The sequence below is a fragment of the Emys orbicularis genome, chromosome 14, assembly GCF_028017835.1.
Source record: "Emys orbicularis isolate rEmyOrb1 chromosome 14, rEmyOrb1.hap1, whole genome shotgun sequence".
Classification (NCBI taxonomy): Eukaryota; Metazoa; Chordata; order Testudines; family Emydidae; genus Emys; species Emys orbicularis.
Window position 1 is genome coordinate 6,099,797 of NC_088696.1, and position 19,294 is coordinate 6,119,090.

The 19,294-nt window shown below is 48.3% G+C and overlaps 1 protein-coding gene across 2 annotated transcripts in view; it reads right to left on the reverse strand.

Annotated features, from left to right (window-relative positions):
- JPH3 (junctophilin 3) overlaps positions 1-19,294 on the reverse strand; it is a 113,935-nt gene that overhangs the window by 17,407 nt on the left and 77,234 nt on the right. For both annotated transcript variants that reach the window (XM_065416727.1, XM_065416726.1), the window contains exon 3: positions 9,169-9,293. In XM_065416727.1, coding sequence (XP_065272799.1) covers positions 9,169-9,293 — 125 coding nt within the window. The remainder of the gene's footprint in view (positions 1-9,168; positions 9,294-19,294) is intronic.

The following is a 19,294-nucleotide window of genomic DNA, read 5'->3' on the forward strand; positions in this document are numbered from 1 at the left end:
TGTGGACAGGTCAGTGCGGGCAGGCTGAGCCTGGGGGACTGAGCCCAGAACCTGGCCTGATCAGCAGAGGGCACTGAGGTGGGCCCAGCTGGTCTGGTTGCAGACTGAGCCCAGAGAGGACTGCTGAAAGGACACCAGCTGTGGCTACCAAGATGGGCCCTGGCTGGATTATTGAACAAGGCAGGGCCTCGGGGAAGAAGTCTTAGAGCTACGGCCCCGTTCCAGGGCTGGGGGAAAAACCCGAGACTGTATACCCCGGAATGGGGGACAGTGAATGCAGCTCAGCCGGAGGCTCGGTTCTTGCTCAAAAGAACGGTGATTGCAGGCACTATCGGGCAGAGAAGGGGGCGCTTGCGAGAGGCAGGTGTGGACCTCGTTACACGCCCCCAGAGCTGTAATGCTTTACTAGATGATGTACCCAATACAGCTGGAGCCAGAGAGGTCTTTGTGCCCCGTGTTACTCTGTTACACAGCATATTGACTCGGCAATCTCTTCCTGCTGACTCCTTCCAAACTATTTCAGTGGGGCAAAACCCTATTACCCCAGCAGATCTCTCGCTAGAGCAAAGCATTGCCAACAGCATGGGTTATTTAAATCTGCATATCCACTGTTCTTCTGCATTAGCGTCAACCCAAACCTTCACTGTCTGCTTCACGTTCAGCTATGAACATGAAAAAACCCAAATGTGCTATGGCACCTACAAATCTGGAACCTGGCCCGGCACATTTTTACTCTGTGGGTCACCCTATTGACTCCACTGGAATTATTCATGTGAGAGAGGCTTTGCCAGGTTGAGTGATGGCCTTAAAGGATTGTCCACCCATGGAAAAACTATGCAAGAGACGTTTATTAAGTAACCTCCCATCTTAGGAGACGTCCTTAATATACATTTTACTGTATTGAATATAATTTTGCTGCCCTTTTATTAGCTCAGTGAAGCCACTGCTCTTTCTCAGTCCCTTGATTAGTGGTTTAAGACAGGTCTCATTTCTTAATATGATATTCTCATCTTTAGACCTTATGTAATATCCAGCATGCCAGATGGATGCACTTTGTGTCAATATTAACCCACCACCCGGGGTAAAGGCATTCAGTTCTTCTCTGAAATACGGGTGTTGCCTTTAAAAGAAACCTGACAGCAGCACGGTACAATCTTGCCTGCTTGCAGCATCCAAGAATGTTCAACAATTATTATAAGCTAAAATTAGCATTGGAGCATGTGGTATTCCTGGAAGAACCACTGTGAAATTGCAAAAGAGAACACACAACATTCATGTCTGGATTTCAACGTGCTAGCGGATTTGAAGCATCCTTGGCTGGCATTGATATCTAAAGCCAATGAGCAAAGCACCGAAATGTGCTATGGCCACCTCCTGTCAGGTGACATTTAACCCTTTGGTTGTTGCAGTTTCAGCAGAGCGGTTATGGGTCCTGGAGAGGCCAGGCCTTGATGAAGGGAGGTTGGCAAGGGGGCAGTGTGGCATAACCTTGTACTGCCATTGCCTGTGCTGTATCCGTTCTGGGAATACAGTGGGATCAGACTGAGACTCGGAATCCCTGGGTTCATTTCCTGGCTCTGCCACAGACTTCCTGTGTGACCTTGGGCACGTCACTTAGGTCCAGATCCTCCAAGGTATTTAGGCTCCTGATTTCAATGGAAGTTAGGAGCCTAAATACCTTGGAGGATCTGGGCTTTGATCTCTGTGTCTCAAGGCTTGACTATATCAGCATAGCTGTGCCCGCATAATCCACGCAGTGGAGACGCAGCTGCCACTGATGGCAGGGGTTTTTCTGTCCATGTAGGAACGCCACCTTTCTGAACAACAGGAGCTAGGTTGACAGAAGCATTCCTCCGTGGATCTAGCTGCGTCTGCGCTGGGGGTTAGGTCAGTGGAGGTATGTCATCCAGGGGGGTGGATTTTTCATACTTCTGAGCCACATAGCTACGTTGACCTAAATGTTAAGGGTAGACCTGGCCTGAGTTTTCCATGGGTAAAAAGGGGTTAATAGCATTTCCCTGCCAGACAGGGGGGCTGGGAGGATAAATCTAGAGCTGTTTAGGTACCATCGTGATGGGACATACATATAAGGCTGTCCGCCTGGCACCTTTGACCAGCACTGCTTTCGCTTTTTAATAAAATGATGCCCTCCGCAGTTCCTAATGGTTGCTGATCAAGTATCCGGAGGGATGCTAGATACACAGAAAGGAATTCCACCGAGGGGACTGAATGCTGGCCTACAAGAATAATAAAGGGCATGTCACCTCTAGTTCACTAGCTCAGCCACAGCTGGCCTAGATCAGGGAGGTGCCACGGCATGTTCTAGGCTGCTGTAGCAGACTATGTGCCTCAAGTGCCTGTGTCTGACTGGAGGACGCTGCAGTTAAGTTGCGTTAGATCAAGTCACATGCTGGGACTTCACAGTCCTGAGAAGTGGCCAGGTGTCCTGCCTCACCTGCAATGCAGTGCGCAGCAGCTGGGCTTTCAGGGAGAGGGAGGGGCGAGCGAGGGACCCGGTTCCCGCGCCAATGCCTGGAGGCAGAAATGAGCAGTTGGTGCCATTTCACAGCCTTGTCTCTGAAGGTTTCACAGCCCAGGAATATCCCCTTCACTTCCATGTCTCTTTACATCAATAGATCTGGTGAGAGGCTAACCTTGGGTGGTCTCAAGGGGGGGAACTTGCCCCCCCCCCCCAAGTTGCATCTTAATCCCAAATTCTAGGGCTTCCCCCAGCCCCAGTTGTGTCCTCTTTGTCACCTAAACCTAAACCAAACCCCTCATCCATGCCCAGATCATCCCCTGTCTTGGCTATTGCCCCGTCCTTGGCTCTGGCACCCCCATAGCCTCCTCCAGTTCATTCAAAACCCAACTGTTGAGATCATCTCTCAGCATGTCACTCTGTCTCCCCCCCGCCCTGAATCCCTCCACTGGCTCCCCCTTTTCCCACCGTATCTAGTTCAAGTTTCTTGCCCTCGCCCTGGGCCCCTCTCTGTTTATCTGCTCTTCTGGCTCATTGAGTTGCCCCTGCCCAGCCTCTCCGACCCCTTCATCTGCTTCACCCACAAGCGTCTTGGCACCTTCTTTCCCATCACCTCTGAAATGTTGAATATCCTCCCCCAACTGCTCTGTCCTTCAAATCACTCCCCAGAGCCACCTCTCCTGTGGTGTCTGCAGCTACCTATGGACCTGTATGACATTTTCATCATCACCCTTATCTCCCTTTCCTCCATCCCTTCTCCTGTTTGTCACAGTCACTTGTCCCACGGTGGACTGTAAGCTCTTCAGGGCAGGGCCCCCATTCTCCTATGTGCCTGTGCAGAACCCTTCACTTCAAGGTCCTGATTGGTTCATTTGATGCTGCCACAATACAAATTCCTGACCCGCTCGCTGAACCCAACCTACCCAGCTAACAATTGCCATGATCTGCTTTCCCATAGAAACGGTCTTATTCCATGCCAGCTCTCCTCCCCAGCCCTATATAGCACCCCCATGAGACAACTGCAGCCTGCCAGTCTCCCATCCACTCACCTGCTAGGGACCTTTGCTGCAATTTCCCCTCTCCCCCAAGCCAGCTGCTTCATTCTGCCCCCACAGCTGTTCCTACATCACACCCTGATGCTGTGACCCCACATTCCTATGGGTGCCTGAAAAAAAAGCAAGGCAGGGCTCTAGTGTTGGGTTAAGTGACCATGATTTGGGACTTTTAAGGGAAAGAAGAGGGGAAATGTAGGAAGAGGAAACCAGGCTAGCTGTAGAAAGGGGAGGGAAGCCTTTTACAGATATATTTTGTTTTGTATTTAAAAAGTTCAGTTCAGATAATAACAAATAATATCACCTGTTTCTGTAGCACCTTTCACCCTAAAGGATCCCAAAGCCCTTGGTAAATAGAGGGATCACTGCACCACTGGAATGCAGCCACCTCTGAGGTAGAATGTGGCAGCTGTTTCACAGTGGCTTTGTTACATGACACATTACACAATCAACTGAGGACCGGAAGTGGAGTAGAATGCCAGGTCCCTCTGGAAGTGCAGGGGGGCTTTTCTGGAGGTAGAATGTGATGTAAGTTAGAAGTAGGCCAGGGCACTGCGTGCCTGCTCTTTCAAAAAGGGCAGTGGGCTCTTTAATGAGCACTCCTCTAAGGGACCTTCCATTCAGGGCCAAGGAACCCTACCAACATCATCTCCTGCAGCACCTGGCTTTCTCTTGAGGCCTCCCATCCAACGCCTGACCCCACTCAACTTGTGAATGCTGACAAGTTCACACCCAGAGGTTACAGAGCTGGCTGCAGGTAGGACAAATAGACGGACTGAGATGCACACTCCTGGCTTTTATCTGTGAGAATTGTTCAGCAGGCACTTCCAGGTTTCATGCCACGTCTTGGTTGGGGTGTTTGTTTTTTCATGCGTTCTAAGTGGAAACTAACATATACACACACACAGAATCCACCCGAACACCAATAGCAGACACACAAACCCCAGCACAAATCAAACAGCAGATCCCTGCCGAGAAACTAACAAAAAAAATGTATTACCTAAAAAGTCTTTTTTCAAGAGGCAATGTTAAAAAGGAAACGTCTCTTGGCAATAGGAGATGTAGATACTGAATATCTCAGGGTTGAAAAAGCCCCTGGGAGTAGGAAGACCTGTTAAAAAGCTCAGCTCTCTGATATCCGAATTGCAGCTCTGAAAGGAAGTGATAACCTGGAGGGATATTTCAGTCAGATCCGCATTTGCTCGCAAAACAGACATGGTCCCTTTACTGAGTTTTCTTGTTTACGTTATAAGTGGTTCTGTCCACAATGCAAGCCCCTCTCTGGCTAGCAAAGGGAAATACACCACGGTAAATATTCAGGGTGCAGGAATGAATGCGTGTGTCAGGGTGGGTCTGGCCCATAACCTCAGCCCATAGGACTGGAAGGGACCTCTTAGGACCTCCAATCAAGGCCCTGCTATCCCAGGCAACCCTCTCATTTAATCCCACTCATGAATGTGTCAAGCTCTCTCTTAAAACTAGTTTAGTGGTTTGCCCCCACTCCTCCTGTTAGAAGGATGTTCCAGAACCTCACTCCTCTGATGGATAGAAAGGGACAAAAGATCCAGAACCCATCTTACTAATGGACTAAAACTAAATACATTCTGATTTTGGGACAGTTCAGATTTAGATCCACATTTCAAACCCCACCTCCCACATTCAGGGGCATTCATATGAGCTCATTACAGACATGCAGCTTGGCATCCATAATTAAGGTCCAGAGGGTTATTTCATGCTCCTTGCCATTTGGAAGTGCATGGAATGTACAGGATGGATACAGGGAGAGGGGTACAGATGTCAAGGATGCTGGCTTGACATCTTGTAAACCTAGGATAGTGGGGGAGGTTCCTGAAAAGACAGAGAGGAAAATGATCAGAAATGTTTCAGGGCAAAGACAGACAGACGCACACACATGCAGTAAGAACAAAGGAACTACAGTGGGGAGTGAATGATACAATGCCTGCTGTACTTAAGTGAGGAGCAGATGCCGAATGCCAGCGCCATCCTACAAACTACAAATGTGCCTGAGCCAAACTCACTGCTCAGTAAATCTGACAGATGAACCATTGGATTCCCTCCCCTCCCCCAGAGTAGCTGGGTCCCGTGCCAACCTTTCTGTGGTTCCTAGTGTAGGGGGCATGCTGGGTTTGGGAAGGGGGCAGCAGAAGGCTGTGGCTAGAGCACACTCTGCTTCAGTAATTCCCAGCTAGCAGATGGCTCCCAGGGGTTAACGCCAGCCAGCATATATTACAGCAGCCCCTCTGGGTCATGGCTGGCATAGAACACCCCCAGGTTTAGGGAGCCACAACTGGCCCCCTTATGATCTCCTCCTTTCCCCTTTGCTGTAACCAATGGAAACCAGGCAAAGCAGACAGCCACCCCTAGATCTACAGCACCAGCTGACTATTCCATGCTGCACGAGAGTACAGGAGATATGGCGCACCAGGCACTAAACACGTCCTTTTCTCCCCCTTCTTTTCCAGTTCCAGACTAACCCACTCTGATGGGACACTCCACTATCCACCCAGCTGGTATCACCACGCCAAACAAGGAATCTCACTGGAATATGGGAGTCTCATACAGGGGCAGGGTAAGGCCAGAGACTCTTTTTAATCATACCGCATAGGTTTGTGAAGCTTTAAATCTGTATCGTTATCTTATAACCAATGGAGTCTGGAAACAACCTGAGACTTAACCTTGACATGTGATGGAAGGAAGACAGAGCATAATGTGGGAATGTTTAACGGATGGGCCTGTAGGTGTCTCTGTGTATTTCTCCTGATCCCTTATGGCAGCGGTTCTCAAACTGGGGCCGCTGCTTGTGTAGGGAAAGCCCCTGGCGGGCCAGGCCAGTTTGTTTACCTGCCGGGTCCACAGGTTCGGCTGAACGCGGCTCCCACTGGCCGCGGTTCACCGCTCCAGGCCAATGGGGGCTGCGGGAAGCGGTGCGGGACAAGGGATTTGCTGGCTGCCGCTTCCCGCAGCCCCCATTGGCCTGGAGGAGCGAACCGCGGCCAGTGGGAGCCGCGATTGGCCGAACCTGCAGAACCGGCAGGTAAACAAACCGGCCCGGCCCGCCCGCCAGGGACTTTCCCTACACAAGCAGCGGCCCCAGTTTGAGAACCACTGCCTCATGGGGAACTCTGAAAATGACGATAGGGCTTTTAAATCCTCCATTCGAATTTAGTAGAGAACTGTATCCCTGACTAACAGATGGCCTACCCCTTTAAGGTCAGTCAGCCCTGTGCAGTTAGCCCTGCCCTGCTACACCTGGGCAGGGTGGGACTTAAAAGGAAGCCCAGCAGTGGCCAGCTGGCTAAAGAGAGGAGCAGATGATGGTGAGAGGGTCAGAGACAAGCACAAGCCAGGCAGAGAGAGGTGTGTGGAGGACTCCAGGCAGGAAAACCTGGGAGGGGTTGCTTGTAAGAGAGCAACCCCAAGGGGCTGAGGGGAGGATGAAAAGGACAGGATGTAAACTGAGTCGAAAGTGTGCTCAGAGGAGTGCTTGGATTAGAGAAGGGAAGACAGGCGCCTGGGGAAGAGGAGCTGGGCCTTGCTGGAGACTGGGGCAAAGAGTTTGTGTTGTGTTTTTGGAATTGGATACCCTGGAAGGGGTGGATTTTTGTTAATGTCTTAGCTGGATGGCTAAGTCATTGTGGGGAAACTGAGGCAGGGATGCTGCAGGGCCACCCCAGGCCATGGGGGAAAGGGGACTCTGGAGGTGGTGACCCCATTGCACCCTGCCATATGGGTTGGCTGTGGTTATATCTGAAATATATCTATTTTAAAAAGTAGTAAAAATCAATATCAGAGACCCCTGACAACTTTTGTGGGTTTACAACCCCATTTGCCTGCTTTTAAAAATGTCTCCGTCTCCCTTGTTGCTGTGTGAAACAACAGGGGGACCTGATAGAGTGACTAAAGAAACGGCCTATGTACAAATGCACAGCGTGACCACATTAAAAATACAGAAAATATTTTCTCTCTCTAATTTCTTTTGGTTACGGTTATTTGAGAGGTTAGCAGTAACAATAGCAGGTGGGAACATTTTCAGGCAGCACTGTGATTTAAGTTGATGGTGCCCCTTTAAATTCAATTGGGGTTCTATAGAAATTACTCTAGAGGCCTTAATTTCTATAGAATTTTCCATAAGGAGTGCATTAAGCTAATGCTTAGCCCCAAAGCAGTGGAGAAATCTCAGATCTGGGCACCGTAATGGGTATGTCTATATAACCCTTGGGTTATGTAACATTTCCATTGTCCCCCTGCCCTCAACCAACAAGCATCATGCCTGTGAATGTATTTCCATCCTCAGCTGGAAAAGTCCTCTGGGGTCATCTCTAGTCCATCTTCCTGCCAGACAAGGATTTGCACTCTACACTAATCTTTGAAATGTTTTATGTAATGTCCGTCTAATAGACTGATGCATAATAGCAATGGGCAGGGCTTCCTGGGGCCATCTAAGGTAGCCAAACACATGTTCTCAAGGAGGGCACATCCATGCGGTTTCCCTGCAGAAAGGGACTGTGGCTGTTGATTGTTACTAGTATAATAACAAGGATAATTTCTTACATTTGTATGGTGTAGCTCCTGCTTACGCATGCCAAAGGAGTCACAAATTTTACCTAGTGTGGGCAAAAGACACTCCCAGTTACGGAGTCAGTGGAATCACACGAGGGATGAATTCAGCTTTCTCTCTAGATGAGAATTGTGTCAGGTACCAGTGAAATGCAGCCACCTCTTGGGTGGCACAGGTAAGCTGTTCTACAGCTTGCAGCAACAATACCTGATGGGAAGTGAAGATGAGTCTCACATCCAACTGAAACAATGTGAGAACATAGGAAAACATATGTACTCAAATTTGAATTTGGCCAGGACACCGTCCCAACGCTTATGAAAAGAACCATGGATCTTTGATGACTACAACAAGTGGATGGAATATGTTGTCCTAAAGATGGCACAACCCCTTAATGCCACACTGGGGCACTGATTCAGGGAGACTAGCACCAACGTAATGAGTCACCAACATCAGACACTGAAGCGATTCGGATGGATGAGTAACCTCCGATTGAAGAGCTTGAGAAAAACTGGTGGTAGCAGGCTTCTAATGAGAGTGCAGTCTGCTAAAATTTTTGAATAATACCATTCACATATGTTAATTAATGCAGTTTAGTCTTAGATCTTCCCAACTACCCCCACTTATACCTGTCCCCTTCCTACTCTCTGGTGCACATGCGCACACATTTGAAGGGAATGATCTGCCTCAGGAACTTTTGTGGCCTAATATAGCCCTGCCTGGCTTTATTTTTATTTTGGGCTTGGCTTTGCTTTTCCATGAACCTTACATGAGAGTTTTAAAAAGTAAAATTTGGCTACTGTGTCAGTGTTTTGTCAATGTCACTTCTACTACTTAATGCTGACTAACTTTGTACATATTTTGGCTAGTTTGGGGGCCCTTGCAGATTATTGGGATGGGGGCAAACTTTCTCTTTGCCCCCCTGTAGCTCCAGGCCGCCCTGCCCCCGAAAAGCCCCACAATGCCCCTATGCATTGTACCATTCGACACATGCGCGCGCCCACACACACACACAATGAAGTCATCCTGGGAGACCGGCCTGCTTGGCAGCGCAGACTGACCGTTTTCCCTGTGTTGGAAGGAAGGCGAAAACTCTTTGGCAGTGATCCTGGCAATCCGAGCTTCCTCCTGAGCTTTCTGCGCTGCTGTCACAGCCGCGTCTGCTTTAGCCCTCGAGTGGGAAGTCCTGCAAGCGAATGGGAGACACAGACTAATTAGGTATCTCAGTTATTCGAGTGGGAAAGAGGCATCATTCAAAGAGCTGCAGCAGTAGCAATGATCACTGCCGTCCTAGCTCAGAGCCCCGTTTCCCCCCCCCCTCGCCTCGACTAGTTACCTAGGTAAACACAGAGCTTTTCTTCTGGGTCTAGGCACCAGCCCTGCCACTGTCCAGTGCCCTGCTGGTGGCCACTGTTCTTGAACCTGTTTCTGCAAGAGGGACCTCAGATGGCAAACAAATCAGCCCTGTTTGGAGCTACAAAAGCCACACGTTAATGGGAACCTCTCCTGATTAGACAGCCCCCACTGTAACCCTGTGTCAGGGTTTTGCTGTGGCAGTTGTTCGCAGCAAAGGAATTAGTCTAGTTGAAAATATTGGGTATTAAATGTGCACTAAGAACTCGGTCCTTGGAAGTGCCGAGCAACTCCAGGCTATGCCAAGGGCCTTCAGCTTGCCCGGAAAAGATGGGCATGCTCAGCCTCTCCAGGAGGCACTCAGGGCTTGCCACTCCTAAACCAGATGGGCTGAGCAACAGACAATCAACTGGCTAATGAGCATTCTGAGTAGTAACACTGATGCACAAACCCGACCAAAACTCCTTCATCTCCGAACCGGAACTCGTGGGTCACCTCAGCTGGAGCAGAATTATCCCCTGCAGTCGCTAGTTAGAAAACAGTTGCTTTCTGTGGAAAACGTTGACTTTTGGGCAAAAGGTTGTCAGCTGAAAACTTTTAGTGGAAAAGCCAAAGTTTCAATTGGAAATGCCACCATGGTGCTTCGTGGGAGTTTCACAAAATGATGTATTTCATCAAACACAAATCTCCACTGAAAGACAGTTGACAGTGAGTTTTCAACCAACCCTATCTACTGTACCTTTTTATAAGTCATTATCAATCCATGTTTTTAAAGTCCCAAGTCCTGAACATAACAGCCCTTTCCTTGAGGGACTTTTCTACTGACTAATTGTTCATGCAGTGTTCCCAGTAGCCTACATTTTTCTTAATTTCATCCCATTGCTCGGAGTTGCTTGCCCTTCTACAATCCCTCCTTGTCCTTGATGTATGCATCCTTTGACTAATGGTAAACAATTATCCTACCCCCCCCCCCTTAGCCAAGCTATAGATGTACCCTTAAAAAATGTTATTGCCTAGACACTAGGGTAAAGGGAGCACTTGCAATAGACTGACTCTTCCCCACACCCCAATCAGTCCCTCCAGCTCCTTCAATCATTTTTGTTGCTGATCTCTGAATTCCCTCTAAGTTTTCCAAATCTGTTTGTCACTGCATGTGCCCAGAACTGAGTGCAGTGCTCTGAGAAACTCCTATACATGGAAAATAAGAATGGCAATAGGATACATTCTACACAATATAGTTTTTTTAAAAAAAGTGCTAAGTGTATCCAAAACAAATGTAGGGGTTTTTCGTGTGTGTGGTCAGTTATTTGAGTCCAGGTTAGAAAGTACCATTATTATGATTTAGTTGGGGATTGGTCCTGCTTTGAGCAGGGGGTTGGACTAGATGACCTCCTGAGGTCCCTTCCAACCCTGATATTCTATGATTCTATGCACCTACATCTGCAGTCATTCTGTAACAACAGGGTACTGTGTAATCATATCAGCACGATGCATAACTGCAGGAAACAGTAATGACCTGTCACTTGTTGACACGTTCTGTTTCTTTCACAAGTGCCGGGTTTATATAAATTGCCTCCGCTGTAGTAGCTGATGGAATTGATATGACTAGTTCCTAAAGAGTTATTTAAGGTGGCAGTGCGAGAGTAGTGGAGATGACACTGATATAGGGAGACTAGATGTCCCAATTATTATCAGGACCAGCCCGATATCAGGGGCTTTGTCTTCTATACACACTATAGGCCCCCCACCCCCCCAAAAAAAGTCCTGATGCATGGATAGCATCACTGTGGCCAGTTCCATAAGGGCTATTTTCCACAGATTCGTAAATTAAAAGGCAAGAAGGGACCACCATTGTCTGGTCTGACAGGCATAGGACTCCCCTGAGCTAATTCCTGTTTGAACTAGTGCATAGATTGTTTAAAAAAAAGAAAATCCAATCTTGATTTTAAAACTCTCTGTAATGGAGAATCCACCATAACCCTTGGTAAACAGTGAGGGTAATTAGCCATTGGAACAAACTTGCGGTTTATTTCCAGTCTGAATTTGTCTAGCTTCAACTTCCACCCACTGGATCTTCTTGGACCTTTTGTCTGCTATATGGAAGAGCCCATTATCACAATTTTGTACCCTGTGTAGGCGCTTATAGATTGTGATCAAGGAACCCATTAACCTTCTCTTTGTTTAAACTAAATAGATTGAGCGCCTTGGATCTATCAATATAAGGCGTGTATTCCAATCCTCAGGTCATTCTTGTGGCTCTTCTCTGAACCCTCTCCAATTTCAGGTGCTGCAGCGGCAGTAGTTCTGATAATATGGCCAGTTCCCATACAGTTTCTCAAATATATAAACTCCTTTTAAAAAGTTCTGTAGAAGAAAACAACCGTTCTTGACCTTTGGTCTCTGGAAGAACAATTAAAACACTCGCTTTGACGAGTGCAGCACTTTACACTCCGCCTCCTATCACATTCTCTAGATAGCAAGCAAGACACCCAAAGAATGAGTCTGCTCTTGGTGACTGTTCGTGATGGTGCATGAAACAGACAGGGGACAGTTTGACTTCATCAGCTAGTTTGACCTCAGGGTGCAAGGAGGCAAAAACAATGCAATCAACTGAGTAAAGATGACACCGACAGAATGTGTGCAAAGATCACCAGCGTTCTGCTTTCCCTTCCAAAGGGATTGCGCCAGAGATGCTCAGAGTGCAGAGCTCAGCAGATGCTGGGCTCCTGTCTGTCTCAGAGCTCAACATTGGCAATATTACCATTTTTAACTCCACACACAGCCTAATTCAGCAGGGCCCTCTCAGCTGAGGTCTCGCTCCAGAAACTGCAGGGCACAATGAGCAAGCTTTCTTCTTCGCTGGTGCCAGGCCTTAGAAAGGAAGCTGTCTCCAGGCTGTGCCCAGCCACCTGCTGGAAAACTAGAACTCAGCATGAATCCAGTTCAGCCCACTGGAGAAATTCAGAGTTCAAAAACATGCAAAATGTATAATCACACCCTATTTGGATGGGTCCCTTTGGGATTTCATACGTGCCTATAGCTAGGCTTGGAAGGATTAGCTTTTTCTCATTAAATGTTGCTAAATGGTGATTTTGCTGTACACACACAAACTGAGAAAAAACATTTCCATCTATACTAATAGACAGTGACAGGAAAATTAAGAAAAATGCTACTTGAGAACTTATCCTTAAATCAGACTCAATATTTACTTTGTCTATTTTGACATGTGATGTTGACAAGTAGTGTTTTAATCATTATAAGGCTTTAACTGTTTGAATCGCAATATCTATTGCCACTAACTATTGTCTGACCCCCTTCATAATTTCCTGCAACTGTGAAATTTAAATTAAAAAAAGCTAAAATATAAACCTCAAGATTAGCTGCTAAATTCACAACAAATAAAAATTCTAGATCTAGCTTACAGTCAGGGCACCGGTCAGCTCTGGTAGCTGCCTGGCTGGGGAAGCTCTGAGGTGCCATTGTCTGATATAAGTGGTGGTGGTGGTTCGTTTGGGTGCTTTTCCGTCTGTGTCAGTACTGAACCAGTGCTCCATAATGTCCTGGTCCAAAAGTGTGGACGGAGCTTCTGGACGACCACCACAAACACCTCTACTTTGCATTCCAATTGCAAGGTGTGCCTCTTGAATAAAAACACACAGCACATCATCCCCAAAAGTATCCACACAGGCTCTCCCTGGAGAAGGTACTACATGTGACAGAGGCTTGTATAAACCAAACCCCTGAGACAAAGCATGCATCTGCATTGTGGTAAAAACCCTACGGCACCAAGCCACAGCGCCCAGGTCAGCTGACTTGGGCTTAGGCTGCAGGGTTAAAAATTGCTGTGTAGATGTTCAGACTGGAGCTTGGGCTCTGAGACTCTCCCCCTCACAGGGGTCTCAGAGCCCAGGTGCCAGACCAAGTCTGGACGTCTACACTGCAATTTAATAGTCTCGCAGCCTGAGCCCCGCAAGCCTGAGTCAGCTAACTTGGGCTCTGAGACTCAGTGCCGTGGGTTTTTTTTTTATCAGTGTAGACGTACCTCAAGAGTCTCCTAGAATTGTAGGACTGGAAGGGAACTCGAGAGGTCATCTAGTCCAGTCCCCTGCACTCATGGCAGTGGTAGACGAAGTGTACAGTGTGCATATCGGGTGGTTTACATTTGGGATCCCTTTGGAGTGACATATAAATATATCAACTTACACTATTATGTTAGAAAGTAAGGACTAGAGACCAGTCTTTGATAGTAAGTGAAGTTCATCATTTTCACTTTTATTATTACAGTACTGACTCGATTCCATGATCAGGACCCTGTCGTGCTAGGCACTGTATTTATAGCCTATGTACATATTGGTCCCGGCCCAAAAGAGCTACCATATAAGTAACAGACCTATAGCATACATAGGGCTGGATCATCAGCTGATCCAAATTCATACACCTCCACAAAGGATCTGTTTCAATTCACGTTGGCTGAGGATCGGCCTCATAGCCAATTCTCATATCGCACTGAGGGCTGATGGTGTGTGGCCAGCCTTGGGATATAATGCCCATAGTTGCACTGACAACTGGAGGTTGATTTTCAGTCCAAGGTGCAATAGTTTTCCTGGTGCCCTAAAACCTTGGCTGCTATTTATTAATCATATTTATTTATTAAATCGTTATTAGTTCTATAGCACCAACTGTGAGCTAGCCACTGTTCACACAGGTCTGAAGACATGGCCATTCCCTCAAAGACATTGTAGGGCAGATGTGATGCTACCAAAGGAAAATGATTAAGCCAGGAAGTTTAGTAAGGCACTTGTTAGTTCCATTATATTTGTCCAGAGTGTTGATGTTCTTTAAATATATATATATATATACTCGCCTCTCTTCTAACTCTTCTTAGAGGTGAGGACTAAGGTTTATAGAATTTATGCCCGCCCACCACACATAATTGTCAATATACAGTTTGCGGCTCTGTTGCATCTCTTGAGAGAACTGTTGCACTTTACTTACAGATGTTTTCAGAGCACATGCTGCTTTATTGTTTGTCCCCTGAATCTTTTGAGATTTAAAAACCCCCAAAAGGCCTCTCTTCTTGTCCTGCTGTTGTGCCCTTCATAATTGTCTACATTAGGAGAGGGTAGTTTTACAAAGCAGTAAATTAAAGGTGCGATCGAGCGCCTGTGAGAACCTAATCTGGGCCTTGGTCTTGCTTCCATTCGTTCTTCGCAATCACACCTATATTGTTTTCAAGCAAACACCCAGGCAGAACAGTAGGTTTAAATAACATTACATTGTGGCTGCCATTAGCTGCTGCCAGGGAATGCAGGGTCTCGGACCAGTGCTGCGTGATGCCCATTGAAGTCAGAGCACTCGGGAACTCCCACTCACTCCAAGGGGACCCCACAGAATGGAAGGGAGGACTTATGGAGGGCTGCAGACTTGGGGCTCTGCTTGGTGCACCTGGGGTGGGGTGCAGAGGTGGCAATATGGTAAATTTCTGCTCCCCTGACCCAACAGGCCAAATCAGTGCCAGTCAAAGTGGACACTGAGGGCACGTCTACACTGCAATTAAAAACCTGCAACTGGCCCGTGCCAGCTGGCTCGGGCTGTGGACCTGTTTAATTGCGGTGTAAACACTCAGGATGGAGCCCGGGGTCTAGGACCCTGCAAGGTGGGAGGGCTGCAGCCTGAGCCTGAACGTCTACACTGTAATTAATCAGCCCCTTAGCCCAAGTCTCAGGAGCTTGAGTCAGCTGGCACGGGCCAGCCACCGGTGTCTAACTGCAGTGTAGACATACGTTGGGATGCTCTAACGCCAGCTGGAAAGCCCGCTCAAGACCGCCACCAGCCAGGATCCCAAGTGCACAGTGTGCTCCAGCTATTCCCCTGACATGCACCACAACACCCCCTTCATAGAAGAGGGGATGGAGAATGGGTGGCATAGAACCAGCTACACCAGCGTTATGTCACTGTGGGATTCCCCTCCATCAGGGAAATCCCAGGTCCAGGGGCTCAGTCTGGGCTGAAGACCTGGCCCCTCTGTGGTAACCTGCACTGCTTTGCCCTGAGGATTTGAGTGGGAGAATGCAGCACAGCCTGGTCCCCCTTACACCCCTCTCAACCCACAGAGCTGGACCACTGCAGAACCCCCTATGGGAAGAAGGGCAGCACTCCCCTCTTCTATACACATTCCCCCCTCAGAGATCCACATGCTCAGGCTTCCCTCTCTTCACGGAAGAGGATGGGAATGTCTGGCCATGAGGGTCGGCAGGGCCGGCTCTGGCTTTTTTGCTGCCCCAGGCAAAAAAGCCTCCCGCCGCCCCCCCACCCCCCCGCCGAGTGCGGCAGGGGAGGGCGCCGAGCCCGGCCGCGGGCCCGCTCTCCCTGACCGGCCGGAGGGCCGGGGTGAGGGCGGCGAGCCCGCCGCGGCTCCGCTGGCGGCCGGAGCGCCGGGAGGAGGGCGGAGAGCCCGGCCGGGGCCCCGCTCTCCCCGGCGGCCGGAGCGCCGGGAGGAGGGCGGAGAGCCCGGCCGGGGCCCCGCTCTCAGGCCGGAGCGCCGTGCCGCGCCGCCCCGCTCCAGGTGCCGCCCCAAGCACATGCTTGGTGGGCTGGTGCCTGGAGCCGGCCCTGAGGGTCGGATACAAGACCCACCAAAATCAACAGGAGTTTGCCCATTGAGTACAATGAGCTTTGGATCATACCTTGAGCGTGGGCATCAGGGCCTGAGGCAGCTGTGGTTGCTCAGCCACTTTTGGGATTTGGCCCAGGTAACGTAAAAATAAATGATATTAATTAAGTGATCTCCATGATAAAATATACCCAATTCCCGCAAAGCGGATACAATGCACACCGCTGTGCAGAGGCGTGGGTGGGCTTAATTGTTTGTAATGCGCTCTAAGATGCTTGGAAGGAAGGCAGCATTGAAGCGAGAAGTAGAATTATGATGATCCATACATTGCATAATAAAATACATAAGTATTCCCAAATCAGTGCAAGTAATCCAGTTAGTGCTAGCATGAGTTTCTCAGGCACTATATTTAACAGCTGTCTCCTTTATATATGCATGCTGTCTATAGCGTGCACTAGATCTTAATTCCCCAGTTAATTGCTTGATTTTTATTTCCTTGTAAAGCAGGTCCTCCTACACGACACACACACACACACATTTTAATTGCTCTTCTCCTGCCTCACGTGGCTGAATCTAACTTTAAGTAACCTGGGGCTAGCTGCGTGTAAAAAGATGAGCTCTGTATATGTTACAAAGAACACATGGTCCCCAGCTGAACAGCAAAGCGGCAGTTTCAGCGTCGCATTCGGCTGTTTTGTGAATGGGACTCACTTGCGTTACAAGACTGCATCGACTTTGGAATGTGCTCTGGAACAGCTGTACTGCCACCCTGTAACCTCCTAGAAACCACTATAAAAATAAGGTTGAATCTTTCCCTTTGGTATAAGCTTAACTCTAACAGCAGCTGCTGTGTTAGGCTGGAGCTGCTGGTATCAGGTATGCAGGGAATTGTCTTTAAAAATAAAGGATTGGGGACAGAGCTAAGTGTGGAATGGGGTAGCTGAGTGAGAAAGAAATGGGGGTGGGGGGGGGCAGAAAAGGTCATATAAATGGACAGAGATGAAAATATAGAAATTCCTAACCACGAATAGCTCCTGTTGATTTGTATCTTTAACTCTGATCAGAAAGTTGCTGATCACGCACATAGCTAAGTTACGCGACCACGTGTTCCGATGAGGGTTGGCTACCATTGCTCATCCTCCTCCATTTCTTATCCCCACTTGTGGCCTCTTCTTCCTACTCGGTCCCTAAGTTCTTCTGGACAGGGTCTGTCTCTTAGTAGGTTTTCAGACAGTGCCGAGCCTGACCTCTGTTGGGCCCCCAAGGTGCTACTATAATATTAACATGACAAATAAAAAATAAGATACACTAGAGTAATGGCTCCAAATATTAAAGCTAATTGTAGAGTATCAGGCCACTAGTCTGTAGTAGGGATGTGGGCTGGGGCAGAGCTGGCAAGGGCAGCTGGGGTTGGAGGTCAAAGTCATCCCGCATCTGAACGCTCACAATTGGGTGGAGTGACAGCTCTGATTTGGTTGAGGCAGACAGGGGAGCCAGATTTGGGGCTGGTTCTGATTCTTCTTCCCTCCCCGTCCCCTTCCTCCCCAAAACCTTATCCCTGATTACTGAGCAACTTGTCAAATTGGAAGGCAGAACTGGCCAGGGGAAAAATAACAACCAAACAGATTTCGGTAGATCTTTTCAGATCTGTTGCAATTTGGCCGACGCTAACGGGGGGGGGGGGGGGGAGGGAGGGATACGACCTAAGAATGGACTGTAACGCCAAGCTTATCTGCTCTGTCTAAGGCTAGGTCTACACTACCCGCCTGAATCGGCGGGTAGAAATCGACCTCTCGGGGATCGATTTATCGCGTCCCATTGGGACGCGACAATCGATCCCCGAATCGACGCTCTTACTCCACCAGCGAAGGTGGGAGTAAGCGCCGTCGACGGGAAGCCGCAGAGGTCGATTTTGCCGCCGTCCCTACAGCAGGGTAAGTCGGCTGCGATACGTCGAATTCAGCTACGCTATTCGCGTAGCTGAATTTGCGTATCTTAAATCGACCCCCCCCCTTGAGTGAAGACGTACCCTAAGCTATAAGAAGATGGAATAAACTGATTTGAAAGGAAGAGTCTGGCTTTCAGGAATGCCAACAGGTCAGTCAGGGCTTTGTTTGGGGAAAGAGCCATTCAAGATGTTAATTATATATCTGAAACTCAGCCCTGGCTTTGTGTGAAAGGATTAGGGTATCTGCAAGCCTAGGCTGATTTTATAGCAGATCTGGGGCAATTCATGGTTTTAGGAGGAAACTAAGCAAAATCCAAACCAGGCAAGACTTGAATGTTTTTAGATCAGTTTTGACTTGGTTTGAATTGAAGGGCAAAGGCAGAGTTCGGGGTGTGACAATTGTAAGCATGCAAAAGACTTGCTCTCTGGTTTCTTTGCATTTTGTTACCAAATGGAAAATAGACCCGTCTCCAAATTTTTTTCAAAGGTAACACATTATCTGAGGGAAAAATGAGTTGGCTCTATGCTAAAAGCAGGAGGCAAGATGTATTTTTCACACTTTTGATGTGAGGGGCAAAAGCCATTTGGTCAAACATTTTGCATTGGGTGAAACACTGTGTTGCAAAATCACATGGAATTAAAGGACCACGCTTCTCATGTGATTCGCACCTCCCAGGCAAACAAACATTTTTATTTTTCCTTAACCCTAAGGTGAGCCCAAGCAAACCCAAAGCAAAAGTACATATGGGTGTTATCAGACAGCCCCTCCATAAAGGCACTGAGGCTTGCAAACAAGGTCCAAAACTCTGAGCTTTATTGGTCACGTATATCTGGAGTCAGTGCTGTGTGAATACTCCTGCAGTAAATACTCCCACCATGTACTGAGATCAGTATAGAACCTGCCAAAGAGTAAAGAGGGGATAGACTCTTTGGGGTCCCAAACCCCACCTCTGACTTTCACACAATTCTCTGTACCTGGCTGATTCCTGGGGTTCACCATAGCTGCAGGACCAGGCCTTAAGGCCCAGATTCTCAAAGACTTTAGGTGCCTCTACAGCCCACTCCTGCTCCCTGTAGAGTCAATAGCTAAATTCCCATTGACTTCAATGAGGGTGTGACGCTTTCTCGGGGCATCTAGGACTGGAAGTCACTTTGTTACCCTCGAGTGTGAGGGAGACTTTCTCAGGTCTTTGACATTGCCAGCCCGTCAGCCACTCAAGCACTCTCCTCAGGGCTCTGCCAGTCCCTGCTTTGCCTTCCAGGTTAACACCCC